Below are 16,466 nucleotides of genomic sequence, written 5' to 3'. Positions count from 1 at the left end.
ACTGTGGAGGCAGAGGCAGGCAGATCTCTTGAGTTCAAAGCAGCCTGGTCTACATAGTGAGTTCCAGGACAGCTGGGGCTACAGGGAGAGGCTGTCTCAAAAAGACAAAAAAAAAAAAAGTCTTTAAAGAGAGTGATAATTCTTTAATGGAAAAATGCTGTTTTCAGGTCATGTAATAAAAAACTGCTATTTGGTGTTTTTTCAGTAGCTTAAGGTTTGTCTGCAGTGGCAGAACCTCCACTGATAAAAACAGGAGGCCTGAGGAAGGACAGCAGTGTCATCAGAAACCAAATGGCTTCTGTCTGTCTCTTTCACTGCTTTACTTGAATACCTTTTACCTCGTTGGTCTCAAAAGAATGACAAAGTGGTTAAAGTAGTGTATAGAGTGAAACCCATGTGAATAGGAAGAACCATTTGCAGCCAGACTCTATTCCTTGAATAGCAAATTTTAATATGTACCATGCACTGGCTGCGGTGATACAGTTTCATGGGAATCGGAGGTGTACAGGTGAGTAAAATAGGGTCTTGCTTTCAAACATGCATAGAAGTGTAGTAGAGAGACACAAAAACATCTTAACCGGGAAGTTAAGAGATGTGTTAGAGACCCAGTGACCAAAAATGTGTGTGGGACAGTGTCACGGGAGATTGTCAAGTCTTAATTGTGGAGCGGAGTCTGTCAGCGGGCATCTTCAGAGACGGTAATGGAGAATGATGCATAGAAGAGGTTGGCTAGAGAGAGTTTAGGAATCTGAAGGCAGAGAAGCCGAAAATAATTGAGTCTCCCTGGTAAGAATGTATCAGTCATTTTTTTTTTTTTTTTTTTTTTAAGACAACTAATCACCCTTCTTGCCTGCTTGATTTATGGAAGACTACGGAACCTAAACAAATTGCTATTTCTTTTTAAAAATTATTTATTTTATTTTATGTGTATGAGTATTGTGCCTGCATGTGTGTAAGTGTACCCATGTCATGCAGTGCCTCCAGAAGAGGGTGTTGGATTCCCTGGAATGAAGTTATGGATGGTTGTTAGATGCCATGTGGTGCTGGGATTTGAATCTGGGTCTTCTGCAAGAGCAACCAGTGCTCTTAACTGCTGAGCCATCTCTCCAGCCCCCAGATTGGTATTTCTGAAAATAAATTGGACCATTTTTTGCCAGCCCCACCTTGGAAGGATCATTTGACTTGATGGTTGGGGAAGGTGGTGGCCCCAGATAATTGAACCTGAACAGTCACCTGAGTGTCAGCATGGGGTCTAGCTAAAGTATTTGTGACAGGGCTGGATAGCAGTAATATATAACTAGTGAGTGGGTCAGGTGGCAAGTGCGAATGTGTTTCTGAGACAGACACAGAGTCAGGGTCCCAAATGGGGAAAGTCCAGAGACCAGAGAAGACGCAGCAGTGGCTTTTCTCCAGTCAGAAAATAGAATGGGCAGTGGAGAAAGCACTGAACCTTTACATTAGTGCTTTGTTTAGAATGAGTGTGGCTTCTAGAGCTTCCTTCACTTGGAAGTCTTTGTTGTCATTTGACTTATGTGAAAGCTGGTGATAGTTACGAAGATCTGTATCATTTGTGATGGACAATTCCTGAAAACTAACTGCTTACAAATTGATTTATTTTCTACATGTGACATTATGAACTTTGGGTTTTGTTGGTCTTAGTTTTATGAGTTACCTAATGAAAAATGCAAAGTTGTATAATAGATAATTTTGAGGATAAATTTCAGTTACAGTTATTTTCAGTACTTTGATATGACTGAATAAGTGAAGTAGTTCCAGTAAATGTTATTAGTTATGAACTAACTGCTCGTGCTTTTTCCTTTAGGAACATGTGTTCTGGGTGGTGTCTTTAAATACACTGTTCATTCTTGTTTTTGGTAAGTTGTACTTGTGCTTTAGTTTTTGTGGTATTATGATAGAAGTGTGGCTTTCCAGGGGTCATTACAGCTTTTTCTTTTATTTGTAATTTAGGAATATTAAGGAACACGCGAATTTGGAAGCCAGATCCCTAGCACATTGACTGACTTTTCCATAGTGATCGAGTTGTACCCTTCTGTACTAATTTGCTACTTTAAAAAAAAATATTTTATTTGGGCACCCACATTGCAGCTAACAACTGTCTGTATCTCCAGTTCCAGGGGATCCGATGGCCTCTTCTGTCCTCTGCCGGCATTGCACGACATGAGTGCACTCACCTACATGCAGGCCTAACACTCATACACATAAAATAAAAATAATAAAATATTAAAAAAATACTTTGTTATTTTTATTTTATGTGGATAAATGTATTGCCTGCATGTGTGTAAGAGCACCTGTGTCATGCAGTGTCTGTGGAGGTCAGAAGAGGGCATCAGATCCCCTGGAACTGGAGTTAAAGATGGTTGTTAGCCACTATGTGGTTGCTGGGAATTGAATTCAAGTCCTCTACAAGAGCAGCCAGTGCTCTTAACCATTGAGCCATCTCTCCAGCCACTCTGCTGTTTATTTTTTTTAAAGGTTCTTTTTAAAAATATTTATTATTATTACTATTATTATTATTATTATTATTTGGTCATTTTGAGACAGGGTCTCTCTGTAGCCCCAGCTGTCCTGGAACTCACTATGTAGACCAGGCTGGCCTTGAACTCACAGAGATCTGCCTGCCTCTGCCTCCCGAGTGCTGGGATTAAAGGCGTGCGCCACCATGCCCAGCTTATTTATTATTTTTATGTGTATGACTGTATTGCCTGCATGTAGGTAAGTGCACCCATGTCGTGCAAAGTCCTTGGAAAGACAGAAGAGGCTGTCGGATCCCCTGGAACTGGAGTTATAGACAGTTGTTAGCTGCTATGTGGGTTCTGGGATTCGAACTCAGGTCTTCTACAAGAACAGCCAGTGTTCTTAACTGCTGAGCCATCTCCAGCCCATCTGCTGTTTATTTTTACAGTAGAGAAAACATAATTTATTCAGAACAAAGTAAAATTTGGCTAGAAAGGCCTTAGGAAAAAAGAGTATTAAAAATTTCAGTATCAAAGTTTTAAGTGTATTTTCTGATTTTTACATCTTAGAAAATTGCCAGAATTTATTTAATATTTCCTCATCATCATGCTTAAGATCCCCAAGTTGTTTCTTAAATGTCATTTGACAGTTGGTTTGTTACAATAAATATCCAAATAAGGTGCACACATTAGTTAGAAGTTAAAATGTGGTTTTCTTTGCTCTTCACTGTACAGTTTGCTGTTGAGTTGTTGAAGATTGGGTAAATCCCCTTGCAGTGTGTCATAGTCTGTGTCTTGTGTGACTGCGCCCTGGGTATCCGATCCCCTCACCCTCTGCCTCTCCTGTTTTCTAAAAGGTGGCAGTCAGACTTAAGGGCCTAATTAGATTAGATTCAGTACTTCTGTGACCTGTCGTTGGATACATTTGACACTCTGACGTAGTATCATCCACATTTTCATTGGACGATGTAGATATGTAATTTTTATTTTTCTCTTGATCATGAGGAACCAATCTGGGGTGATGTTTTAGTGCCACAGGAATAGACAGCGCTGCATCATGTGCTCACTCAGTTGCTTTCTCTAGCCCTCTTCAGGTGCTACAAAAATGCCAACTTCAAATTCTGTCACTAAAAAAAATTATTGGCTAGCTTTCCTCTAAAGAATTTATTTTTATCAGTAGGAACTGTTCCATTCATCCGAACTTTATTGCTCAGGAGAAGCCAGCCAAATGATCAAAGTTATAATTTTTAATAATCTGTTTTCAGAGTAAGGAATTTACACATTACGTCCAAAACATGGAAACTTTTTCTTTGATGTTGCTGATTTTTCTTTTGTGGTTGTTACTTGGCGCTTACACTATTTTTTTGAGTAGTGAGAAAAGATCATGAATTTGGGTTGTTTTCATTAATTTTGATCATTAAGTTTTTTTTTTTTCTTTAAACACTCATCAACTCTTTAAAAATATCTGTGACACCTTCAGAATGGTTCCTGTGTCCTTTTGACATGGTCTTGTTATACCTTGATGATAATTTATTCTCTGATTATAGAAAATATCCCAGGTATAATTTGGTTTTTGATGAGTTCTGGAATTTTCCTTTTCTCAAGAGAAGTTCTGATTCCTTTGAGTGGTGAGTATAATAAGAGTGTTCTCTAATGTTGAGTTTTTCCTCCCTTTTAGCGTTCTGTCCTTACCACATTGGCCATTTCTCCCTTGTTGGTTTGGGATTTGAAGAACATGTGAGTATAATGATTTTAGAAACTTGCTTTTGCTAACTACCCCCAAATTTGATGTTTTAAGGAATATTTTGAAGAATTACTTCTTTTCTGAATTTATCTTGTGCAAAGGAATAGTCAGCACAGTCTTACTCATTTCTTTCAAAGCTAAACAGTTGCTCAAGAAATGACACATCATATTGACACGTGACACAGGTGTTCCACAAATTCTCACAGTGAACTGTCTCCCTGTGTGTTGGGTCCGAGGCCCGTTATGAGAAGTTTCCCACAGGTTGCCTCCCCTACTTTGTGAACTTGTGTGCTGCCTTTTCTCCCTTTCCCCAGGTGACCCATAGTGAATTGAGAAAACTATCAGTATAAAAAGGGACTAGACTTTCTTGAGATCGTGGACTATAGCGTTTTCTCAAGAATTTGCTCAAATAATAGAGTTTATCATTTTGTAAGGTTGGGTGGATTATTACCACTTTGTTTCCTAAAAATATTTTAATAGTTTAGAAAAGGCTGCCCAATAACCTGGCATCCTACAGGTTTTTAACAGTGTGAAGAACGTTAATTTGTGCAAGTTAGAATCTGCTATCATTTAAATGGTGACAGCTTTGCCAGTAAAAAATATACTCTTCTGTGGCCAGGAAAGGAGACTGCCATAGCCCAGAGGTCTCTAAGATTTGTGGAAGGTTATAGCTGCTGCTTTTAAGGGCTCTGTAAGGACTTTTAAGGAAGAGCTGACTGAGGTCTTCTGTTCACTTTGTATATGTGGGTTCTGAGAGCTTACCTTTGGAAACATTCCAGTTTTTGCTGCAGCTCTGATTCTTCTTAGTGGTTGCTTGTAAGACTCTGGATGGCTGAGATAAATGCTTGGATAGATTTTAACTTTCTAGAACTGTTGCTGTTACCAGTAACTCAGTAACCAAAAAGATACCTATGAGAAATATATGTCATTCTCTGTACTCTTACTCTGTGTGAGTCACTGGAACAATTTTGGACAGTTAGAGAAACTTAAAGTTACTTATAAGGGTGTGAGATGAAAGGGACCTGATGGGTGGCCAACTTGGGCAGAATGTTGCTGCTTTAGTGGTAGTGGCCAACCTTTAGCAAGTCCACCTTCATGAGAATAGAGGGCAGACTATAGTGTCAGGTCTTATCTGGGGGGTTCCACTCACTCTACTATTGATGCTGAGTATTGCTCTTTAATGTGTTATCATTCTTCAGTAATATGTAGCATCTGTATATATGGAGAGTCTGGTGTGCAGGTGTTATACCAAGGAGATTTTGCAGGCTTTTAATTATATAAATGATTTGTTTTTTAACATTGAGGTTATCACAGTGGTAAAATCAACCATGAGGAAACTTTAATTGTATTTATTTATGTTTCATTTCCAGGTCCAGGCATCTCATTTTGAAGGCCTAATTACAACCATTGTTGGATATATACTTTTAGCAATAACACTGATAATTTGTCATGTATCCTTTAATTAACATGCCTGAAGATACAACAATATTCATACCAAATAGTTGTTCTTATTAATAGTGAAGCTGTTTTCTCCTTGACCCCTTCATAAAAGAGTATTTGTAAAAAGATGAGAATGGATGAAATACGAAATAAAGGGAATTGTCAGAAACCATTAAGTGCAATACAGTTTCCTCTTTTGTCATACTCTTAAGTGTTCCATTTTTCCTTGACCGGATGCTGTAGGCGTTGGCGACTCTTGTTAAGTTTCATAGGTCTCGTCGCCTACTGGGAGTCTGCTACATTGTTGTTAAGGTAATTCAATTGTGACTTAGTTCTAGAAATGGTTTGTCTTCCATTTGGTTGATGTTGATGGCCTGTATTTCCCCCTAATTCAGGTGTCTTTGTTGGTCGTAGTAGAAATTGGAGTGTTCCCTCTCATCTGTGGCTGGTGGCTGGATATCTGCTCCCTGGTAGGTTGGGTACTCACTGTTATACTGTCTCTGAACTTCAAGGCTTCAAAAAAAGTCTTCAGAATACATTCCTTTTAAAGAGAAGCAAATATTTCATGATTTATTCTTGAAATTAAAACCTAAAGAGTCTAAATGTGGCTAATTTTCTTGAGGGCTTAATTTTTTGAAGTTCTGTACATATTTAAAGGTCAGGGTATTTTGACTGGGGCTTTTTTTTTTTTTTTCTTTTGAGACAGAGTCTCCCTGTAGCCCCAGCTGACCTAGAACTCGCTATGTAGATCAGCCTGACTGGGGCGTTTGTACTGACTCTTGGAGAGTTTTGTTACTCATTTTGCTCTCCTAAATTTTATGCTACTATCACTCTAATATTTTATACTATGATAATAAATATTGATGGGTCTTAGTGATAATCAGCTTTTGATTTTTTTCAATAATATATGTAGAAAAGCTGCCTTTGGTTCTGAGATTAACATTTACCCTCATTCTTTTATTATTTAAATTTTTTATGAATGCAGAACTATAACCAAGAAAGCAGCGTTTTACATTAATCAGATAAATGGCTTTTATATTAGAAGAACTAGTAAAGAGCCGAAGGCATGGCTCATTTGGTGGAGTGGCTTGCCTGGCATGCATGAAGCCCTGGGTTCAGTCCCTAGCACCACATAAACCAGGTGTAGTGGCACATGCCTGTAATCCTAGCACTCAGGAGGTAGAGGCAGGAGGATCAGAAGATCAAGGTTATCTTCACCTACATTAGCAAGTTCTAGGCCATCCTTAGATACGTGAGACCCTGTCTCAAAAGAAAATATACTAGTAAAACTCTCATTATTTATGCCTCAAGATTTTAATTACATTTATTTATTTTGTACGTGTGCAGAGAACAACTTTTGGGAGTCAGTTCTCTCCACTGAGGTCCTGGGGATAGAACTCAGGTCCTCAGCAAGTGCCTTTACCTGCTGGACCATTTCAAGTAGTCCATGCTTCAAGACGTTGAAGTGCCATTTTATTTTGATTCGTGGTGGCTGTGATAAAACACATCAGAAGCAACTTAAGGAGGAGTGGGTTTGTTTGGACTTCACTTCCACATCACCTCCATCACTGGGATGTTGGGGCAGGAACCTAGAGGAAGAAGTAGAAGCAGAGACCTCCGGGGAAGGCTGCTCACTGCTTCCTTGCCTCTGGCTTGCTCAGCTACCTTCCTTACACAGCCTAGGGCCCACCTGCCCAGGAGTGACAACACTCACAGTGGGCCAAGACCCTCTTCATTCATTAGCAATTATGAATACCACCCCCACATGTCTGTAGACTGGTCTGATGGAAGGAATTCGTCAGTTGAGAGTCCCTCTTTCCAAGTGTGTCTAGGTTTGTGTCAAGTTGACAGCTGTGACAAGTGTTTTGTGCATCTTTGCATTCCCTCTTACATAGTTGAGTGACACTGCAATGGCCTTGAGAAAACTGAAATCCAGGAAAACTAGGCCCTTGCATACACAGGGTGAACTTACTCTTTGGAGGGTGCAGGTACTAAGGTTGCAAGTGGAGGTGGTATAGATCTCTCTCACTGTTCTGTTTTGGCCCAGGAAATGTTTGATGCTACTCTGAAAGACCGAGAACTGAGCTTTCAGTCGGCTCCAGGTACTACGATGTTCCTGCACTGGCTGGTGGGGATGGTGTATGTGTTCTACTTTGCCTCCTTCATTCTGCTGTTGAGAGAGGTAAGGCTGAGAGGGAAGGGCTAGTGCTTTGCATTTTTGAGAAGGGCTTTTGCTTTGACCACTAGACATCCCTCAGAAGCTAGAACGATTTCCTAACTAAACCATCTTCTCCAGTATTCTAAGAGGGATAGCTGATAGCAGGGTTGGGTATGACAACTTTAAATTGGTTTAGTTGTTTATGTTGGAAATTGACAAGTTATAGTTTTAAAAATGATTAGACCAAAAAAATTAATGTTTTAATTTAATATATATCGTACTTATCCTTGGTTGCAAACTCTTGTATGTTGGTGTAATAATGAATTGGTTTCAGACTTTATCCCCAAGAAGTAAGGTTTTCTAGAACTGAGTATGTTGAATATTTTGAAACAGGCATTTTGAGTATAGAATACATTGAGGATCCTTTGTATTCCAGTTCACTTGCCAGATAGGACCTTTACAATGTTGTTTCCAGAAATCTGGCTCTGACTGGTTTGCAGATGAAGGCAGCAGATCAATATTTCCCAGTATGCCTCAAGCTGCAGATTCTTGTGTGCTGGGCAATACTGAGACAAAGGCAGGGTTCTGCTCTCCTCAGTTCCTGGGAAGGAATAAAGATGTCGAGCAAGTTAGCTTACTCTGTGAGGCTGGTAAGGGAGGACCAAGCCAATGGAGCCAGTGGGAATGGGGCATGAAAACATGGGCCGAATGTCATTTTCTATGTGCTTTGGTCTTTGAAAGATTTGACAAGGGAAGGGGGTGGGTCTGAATCCTTCAGACTGTGTATGTAGTAATATTTGTATATATGTGTGTCTATTTGTATATATAGTATGTATGGTATTGTGTGTGTGTGTGTGTGTGTGTCTGTGTGTCTGTGTGTCTGTGTGTAGATATGTATATAATCTCAGCGATCTGAATGTCTTGACAAACTGTACTCAGTGTTTTTTTCTAATGAACAACTGAAAGCATCAAAGCTCATTCAAATTTCTGGCTTAGGAACTTTTTTCATCAAAATTGTGTAAATTTTCTGGGGTGAATTTTAGCGGCCAGAATAATTTTGGAGCATGTTTTTCTGTTGATGCTTCAGCCCATGTACAGCATGTGATGCACTAGTGAGTATTTATAACTGTGTTTGCAGGTACTTCGACCTGGTGTCCTATGGTTTCTAAGGAATTTGAACGACCCAGATTTTAACCCAGTACAGGAAATGATCCACTTGCCCATTTATAGGCATCTCAGAAGATTTATTTTGTCAGTGGTGAGCAGATCTTTCCTTTTTTTAAATAAAAGTAAAACTTGGAAACTAGAGAGGTGCCCAGTAGTTAAGAGCCCTGGCTGCTCTCTCAGAGGACCCAGCTTGGTTCGCAGCACCCACATGGTGGCTAATAGTGGTCTATAACAACAGTTACAGGGGATCCCATGCTTTCTTCTGACCTCCATGGGTATTGCACACACGGTGCAGTTACATAATATATAGACAAAACAGTCACATAAAAATAAATAAGAAATTTTTAAAAAGCAAAGAATGCTACCCTTTAGCCTTCATACTTTGGTTTTCTTTTAATTGGGAGGGCTGGGCGCTCCTACTAGACAGTCATGTGAGCCTGTTACTGATGAAGTAGCTGCTCTGCTGAGCTCTCACCTGGGGTTGTGTCCTGTTTCTCACTACAGATTGTCTTTGGCTCCATTGTGTTGCTGATGCTCTGGCTTCCTATCCGGATAATTAAGAGTCTGCTCCCTAATTTTCTTCCCTACAATGTCATGCTCTACAGGTAAGGATTTTTTGTTGTTTTGGTGGTTCTGGGAATTGAACTGATTGCTTAACATGGTAGACAAATACTGCCCTGTCCCACTGGTCTGTATCTCTAGCCCTATAGGTGAGTTTTTTGATGTAACTGTTTGCTTTTGAGAAAGAGTTCTCACTGGGCAGCCCTGGCTGGCCTGGAACTCGCAGAGATCCACCTGCCTCTGCTTCCTGGGTGCTGGGATTAAAGGCCTGCACCACTACTCTAGGCCCAGAGTTTTTAAAATTTAGAAAAGCTTTAATAATTTACCGCTGTTGGAGAGTTAATGTTGAGATTACATTAGACATTTAGAACACTGATTTTGTATAGGTAGTGGGCTTCTCTGGCACCCATTTTTCTGTGTTCTCAGTCTCATACAGATTAGTTCAGAAGTTACATTTTTCAAAGGAAGACTCATCTTCGCATTTGTTCCACCGATTTTACCGCACTTAATGAGAGTGAGTTAGCAGCAGTGTTTTTACTTTAAAAAGCACATCATAGCCGGGAGTGGTGGCACATGGGGTGAGCAGGGGCAGGCGTATCTCTGTGAGTTCAAGGCCAGCCTGGTCTACACAGTGAGTTCCAGGACAGCTGGGGCTACAGGGAGACCCTATCTCAAAAAAGACCGGGAAAAAAAAAAAAAAAAAAAAAAAGCACATCATAAGGAAGGAAGCCAAAAGCACACATTTAATTTTGGAGTAAAAATACGAGCAAGACTTGCAAATGGAAACTCTTTACGTTTAAATTTAATCTCCTTGGAAGCCTAATCTCCACACCTTTCCTGTACCCTCCTTTCAGTGACTTAAGTTACCACTTAGTCGTTATCTCAAATGCAGGGAGATGAGGTTAAGCCAGTTCTGTTTCTTAAGGTTTTATGCTAATCCAAGTTTACCACTTAGTGTCTTTGTTAGGCCTTGATTTTGCTCTCCATTTACAATCCACCCTCACACCTGCTATCTAGATTTTCAAAGTTTTGATTGTGTTCTTCCTGTTTGAAAGCTGTCAGTAGATCCTCCATTAGTAGGGCTACATTTAGGAGCACGGAGGCAGACTTTAAAGTAGATAAAGTATATGTAGACTTTAATTAGTTTCTTATGACTCTAGGACAGTAAGGAAGAAAAGAATAGGAAGTAGTCAGGGTGGGGCTGTCATTGGTTACATAGGAGCCATTGGTTACCACTTTGGGGAGATGATGGTTGAGGAAAGTCCTGAAAGGAGGTAAGAAACAGACAAACTGGGGATCCTTGAAGGCAGAATGTCCTTGTTTGAGGTCGGGCAGGCTCAGTAGCATCCTGGGCATGGAGGAGGAAGCAAAGTAGTTGACTCTAATGTCAGAGAGGTCATTGGAAACTAGCTTTTTGAATCTTACAGGCTGTAATAAGCACTTTGGCTTTTATTAAGTGAGTTGGAAAGTTTGTAGAAGCCTATGAGGATCATTCTCGCTCCTTGGTGATAAGAGGGGGCATGAGAATGGTCAGGTTAGAATAGCAGGAAGACAGCTAGGAAGGTAGTGATCTAGTATAGAGCAAGGGGTGGAGAGGAAGGAGGTGGTGTGGAGGCCAAGAAGCAGTTAGATGCTTTCTCAACAATATCAAATCCTAACGGGGTCTAGCAGTTTGGAAATGAGGTGCAAAGAAGGAAGACAAAGACCAACATTTTCTGTTCTTAGCACCCAGAAGTATAGACTTGCATTTGTTGAGTTGTGGGTGACTCTGGAAAGTGAGGATTAAAAATGGTACGATTAGATTTTTTATCTTGAGCGTGATCAGTTGAAGGTATCTAGTAGACACCAGCATGAAGCACTGAGCTGTCACTTTGGATACACGAGTCAGAGGTTAGGGAAGAAGTCTCAGTAGTTGAGTGGAAGGTGATAATTTAAGCCACGTGAGAGTCACATTCACATAGAGAGTAAGCTTAGATAAGAGAAGAGAGGACAGAACAGGGGCTGCTCAGTGTTTCCAGGTTGAGAGGTGAAGGGGAACAAGCTGGTTTTGGAAGTTGTTCAGGGAGAAAATGTTACGAGAAAGAAAGGGTGACCAGTTCTGTAATGTGTTACAAACAACATGACATGACCACTGATGTGACAGTAAAGGTCACTGGCAGCCTTACCAAGAGCAGCTTCAGTGGAGTTTGAGGAGACAGCCTCACTGAGTTGGAGAGAGAATGGGAGAAAAGGTATAAAAGAGAATGAGTTCATTTGGCTCTTTGAGGTTTGTTTTTCTCTCACTAAGTGTTTTATAAGTTGCAATGGAAATAGAATTTATATGTATCTCACGATTCTGTAATTGTCTAGTGATGCTCCAGTGAGTGAACTGTCCCTTGAGCTGCTTCTGCTTCAGGTTGTCTTGCCAGCGTTACTTGAACAGGGACACACAAGGCAGTGGCTGAAGGGGCTTGTGCGCGCGTGGACCGTCACTGCCGGGTACTTGCTGTGAGTATGGACTGCTGACTCCCTGGGTGTGTGTGTTGGTTTGTGTCCATAACGTTTCTTTCTGATACTGGGGAATGAAGCCAGAACCCCATGCATACTATAGAAATGCTGTACCACCAAATTACATCTCCAGCCCCATTTTTATTTTTGATTTTGAGACGGGATCTTACCAAGCTATCTTCAATGTTCTCCTGCCCCAGTCTTCTTAGTGCTTAGAATATAGGCATGTACCACCATTTCCCATCCTGTTTGGTAACTTTTTTGAGAAAAAGTACGTTCCACTCAAAAAAACTTGTTTTAATAAGGAACAATTGAGTAATACCTGTAGGTGTAATACATATTTCTAAAATTTTTACTTTTCAAACTATATCTATACCTCCAAGAGAATGTAGGCATAATTTTGCCCTCTTCTCCAGATGTATTGCTGCTCCAAGTTCTTTTCTGTTGTTAGAAGAGACAAAGAGAAGGGACTGTGTGGGGTGTGTGTCTGTCTATCTGTCTGTGCATGTGTGCGCGCAGAACATGCGGTGTGCATATATAGAAATATGACTGTGAAACTCCTTATTTTGTACCATTAGTGTGTACTAAAGTAAAAATATATAGTACATTTAAAAATAAATATCTTTATTTTAGGGATTCTGACCTGGAGGTGGGCTTTTCTAGGGTTTGCTTTTTTACTTGTTTACATCCTATCTCAGTCACTTTTCCTTTTGCTGTGATGAAACACCTGACAAAAGCCACTTGAGGGAGAAAGGGTTTGTTGTGGTTAGTTGGAGGGCACAGCATGACGGGGACATCCTGTGGCTGAGACCCTGAGACCTGAGGCGGCTGGTCTTGTTACATCTGCAGTCAGGAAGCCAAGAGGGATGATTCTGGTGCTCAGCTCACTATCTCATTTTGCACAGCCCAGGACCCCAGCCCAGGAAATGCTGTCACTCACATTTATGGTGGGTCTTCCCACCTCAGCTAATGTATAATTCCTAACAGGCATTTCAGAGGTGTATCTCCTAGGTGATTCTAGATCACCTAGGTTATAATCAATAGGAACATCATAGTCACTAAGTCGTATTAATTTATTGAGTCCTCGGAATGCAGATTTTTGGGGAAATATTTGGCATCCTTCTCCCCTGTTGTACTTTTGGCTGATTGGATTTGTAGCTTGTATAGAAGCCACAGTGATCATGTGGGGGAGAAGGAGTTTTCATCCCTGAAGGAGCCTCATCTAGAGTCTCTTGTACTTGGTTTTTGTTTTTATCTCCCCAAGTTAGTGATTTCTTCACAGATGTTGGTAAGAAGACATAAAATAGATTGAATTTGTAGGATATCCTACAAGCTAGTTAACAGACTTAGGTTTTAATTTGTAGCAGGCACCAGCATTTAGTCCCGATAGAGGTAGTGATGCCTTATATAGAATCCATTTGCATTTTCTACCCTTTAAATTTGGGAAAGTGTCATGTTTGTCATTGTTACTCTGACCTGCAACGAGACTCCTGCTGTGACTTGTCTAGGGATCTTCATTCCTACTTACTGGGGGACCAGGAAGAAAACGAGAACAATGCAAACCAACATGTCAACAATAACCAGCATGCTCGAAACAACAATGCTATTCCTGTTGTTGGAGAAGGTCTGCACGCAGCCCACCAAGCCATCCTCCAGCAGGGAGGCCCCGTTGGCTTTCAGCCTTACCGCCGGCCTTTGAATTTTCCACTCAGGGTGAGAACAGATTAACATTAGAACATTATTTTCTTAAAATTTTCTGTTGAGAATTAGTGTTGTTCACATTGGTTCTGTGTAAATATGTCTTGACAGTGTTGTGGGGTGTGTCACCAGAGAGACCACTCAGACAGTTTTGGCAAATGAAAGTCTTTGCTGGCCAGCGGCTACTACACAAGGTTGTCGGAATCCAAGTGTGTAGCCCTGAGCCATCTCTAGGGTAAGCTTTTATACAGAGAAACCATAACCAGGGGTGAAAAGCTTAAGTTCCCAAGCTTACAGGCGGAGAGCCCCCTTAATAATTTCTATTCTGTTAAGCAACAATTACTATTTTGTAGAAGCAAGCCAAGCATAACCTACAGAAGACATAAATCTGTAGTTAGCAGGTGCACTACAGGACACACTGACCTGTTCCCAAGACAGCCAGGGTCCAGCTGATATGTGTACCCATAATCTGGGCCAACTGCCTAATAATTTCAGAGACTAGAGTCAGCCTACACTGTAATATGGTGCAGCTCTGCTCAAGAAGGCGCCCTATTACATTCTGCTTCTCTGTTGCACTGAGGGGCATTTCTGTTCTGATGCAGTAGCTTATTCTAGCAGATTTTACTTATAGCACTGAAGGAACCAGGAAGCTTTTCTTTTTCTTTGTAAGCAAAAGATACTTTGTGACCACATCAGAAACAGAATCACTAAGGTTTTTTCACATAATCAAAGCTGCAAAGTCTTATCCGAGGTTTTTTTTTTTTTAATATTTTACTTACTATTTTAATTTTAGGTGTATGAGCGTATTGCATGTATAGGCGCACCCATGTCATGAGGTGCCGTGGAGTCAGAAGAGGGCATCAGATCCCCTGGAACTGGAGTTATAGACGATTAACCACCGTGTGGGTGTTGGGAATCAAACCTGGGTCCTCTGTAAGCGCAGCCAGTACTCTTAACACCTGAGCCATTTTTCTGGTGCCCTGTTTATTTTGTTTTTTTTTTTTGAGACAGGGTCTCACTAGGTAGCCTTGCCTAGCCTGGAACTCACTGTGTTCACCAAGATGGTTTTGAACTCAGAGATCACCTGCCTCTGACTCCCAAGTCCTGGGACTAAAGGTGTATGCTACCACGCCCTGCCTTTATCTGAGATTTTAGTCCTTTCAGTCTTTCTACAAGAGTTCTACCCTCTGGTCTTGGGGGAAATCTGTCTGGTAAGTTAGAAGACAAGCTTCATGCTGCCTTTCTACACAGGGAAGCCACTTCTTCCTCCCAGTATAGAAGCCACCGCTATATGTGGCTATTTACAGTTAAGATTTGTTGTGTGTCTAATTATATGAAAGTGAACACTTTCCTCTGTTCTAAGTTCTAAGTTCTTGAGCATGTTGGCACACATCTGAACTCCCTGCTACTTGGATGAATTCAAAAACAGCCTGGGCAGCAGAGCTGAACCCTCCCTGTTAAAGCTTTTTTTTTTTTCTTTTTTATGTGAAATTGAGGGAACTCTGAAAATATAAGACAGGGAGTCTCCCTCCCTCCCTCTGTCCTTCTCTCCTTAGTGCTAGGATCACAGGCATGCGTCATGATGTAAGGGTACAGTAATGCATTGTGAACATGTGCACTCTCTGTTTCCTTGCAGATATTTCTACTGATTGTCTTCATGTGTATAACGTTGCTGATTGCCAGCCTCATCTGCCTTACTGTACCAGGTATGAGACTGCCCTCGCTTTCAGCTTTCAACTACTGATTCTCTTGTCAAAAGAAGTTACATATCTTACGGAGAAAGGAGAAAGCTTTCCTTATGTTCAAGTTTGTAGGATAGTGATCTACTTAGGATACTTCACTTGATTATATTTGACATAGGGCACCAAATTGGGATACTAGTTATGAGTTTATTCTGGAGTATGGTATTTACAGTCACTCAGCTTTCATAAATACATCACAGTATGGACTGACAAAGTCCTTTGTAAGATTGTAATCATTTTCCAAGTCAGTGTGTGGGGGATATGTAGTCAGACTATTTCTTTAAATGTGGGATTCACAAATGCTAATCTTCTGCATTGAATGTATTAGAAATTTCAACCACGCATGTTTCTTCATCTAACAGAGTATGACCCTGTGATCTTCTAAAAGGTCAGGCCTAAAGCTAATGATGGTCATAAGACCTTGTTCCTCCTCTGTTATTTATGTCCAGTCAGGACTGTGAAATCATGCTGATAGTTGTTAACTACTTAGCTCATCACTATGTGGTATATTGAATTACTATCTTGATTATAATACTAACACAGTAATTTGATATATCAAATTTCTATTAAATATTTTTCTCCATGGGCTCTAAGGCTGGGGAAAAAACTGCTAGTAAAATTAAAATTTGTTTTAGGTGATGTTTCCTGGAAGGGAGAAGAAAATATTTTCTAATTTGAAGGAATTGTGGGGTTTTTTTAACCTTCATTTGATTAAAACTAAAATTGTCCTTTTTTTTTTTTTCTCTAAAAGATTTGCTTATTTTTATTTTGTGTGTGTGAGTGTTTTGCCTGAATGCATGGATGTGTACCACATTTGTGCAGTGGCCTTCTTGGCCTTCTTTTGGAGGCCAAAAGAAGGCATTGAATCCCCTAGAACTGAACGTATGGGCAGTTGTTGCTGCCATGTGGTGTTGGGAACCAAACCTAGGTCTTCTGCAAGAGCCACCAGTGCCCTTAACTGCTGAGCCATCTCTCCAGCCCCAACTGTGCTATTT

General features: G+C 40.5%; 1 protein-coding gene and 1 non-coding gene across 3 annotated transcripts in view; one reads left to right on the top strand and one right to left on the bottom strand.

Moving 5' to 3' along the window:
- March6 (membrane associated ring-CH-type finger 6) overlaps positions 1-16,466 on the top strand; it is a 74,931-nt gene that overhangs the window by 33,279 nt on the left and 25,186 nt on the right. For both annotated transcript variants that reach the window (XM_008837637.2, XM_008837635.2), the window contains exons 10-20: positions 1,823-1,874; positions 4,153-4,211; positions 5,589-5,669; positions 5,902-5,970; positions 6,054-6,128; positions 7,706-7,840; positions 8,955-9,074; positions 9,488-9,588; positions 11,894-12,031; positions 13,540-13,744; positions 15,366-15,435. In XM_008837637.2, the coding sequence (XP_008835859.1) occupies positions 1,823-1,874; positions 4,153-4,211; positions 5,589-5,669; positions 5,902-5,970; positions 6,054-6,128; positions 7,706-7,840; positions 8,955-9,074; positions 9,488-9,588; positions 11,894-12,031; positions 13,540-13,744; positions 15,366-15,435 (1,105 nt within the window). The remainder of the gene's footprint in view (positions 1-1,822; positions 1,875-4,152; positions 4,212-5,588; positions 5,670-5,901; positions 5,971-6,053; positions 6,129-7,705; positions 7,841-8,954; positions 9,075-9,487; positions 9,589-11,893; positions 12,032-13,539; positions 13,745-15,365; positions 15,436-16,466) is intronic.
- LOC115071160 lies at positions 4,753-4,881 on the bottom strand. Its single transcript, XR_003850269.1, has one exon. It is a non-coding gene; the product is annotated as a small nucleolar RNA SNORA24 (small nucleolar RNA).

This window comes from Nannospalax galili, unplaced genomic scaffold (assembly GCF_000622305.1).
Source record: "Nannospalax galili isolate Female #2095 unplaced genomic scaffold, S.galili_v1.0 scaffold698, whole genome shotgun sequence".
NCBI lineage: Eukaryota > Metazoa > Chordata > Mammalia > Rodentia > Spalacidae > Nannospalax > Nannospalax galili.
Note: the sequence above shows the minus strand (reverse complement) of the source record. Positions and strands in the feature narration are given on the sequence as shown.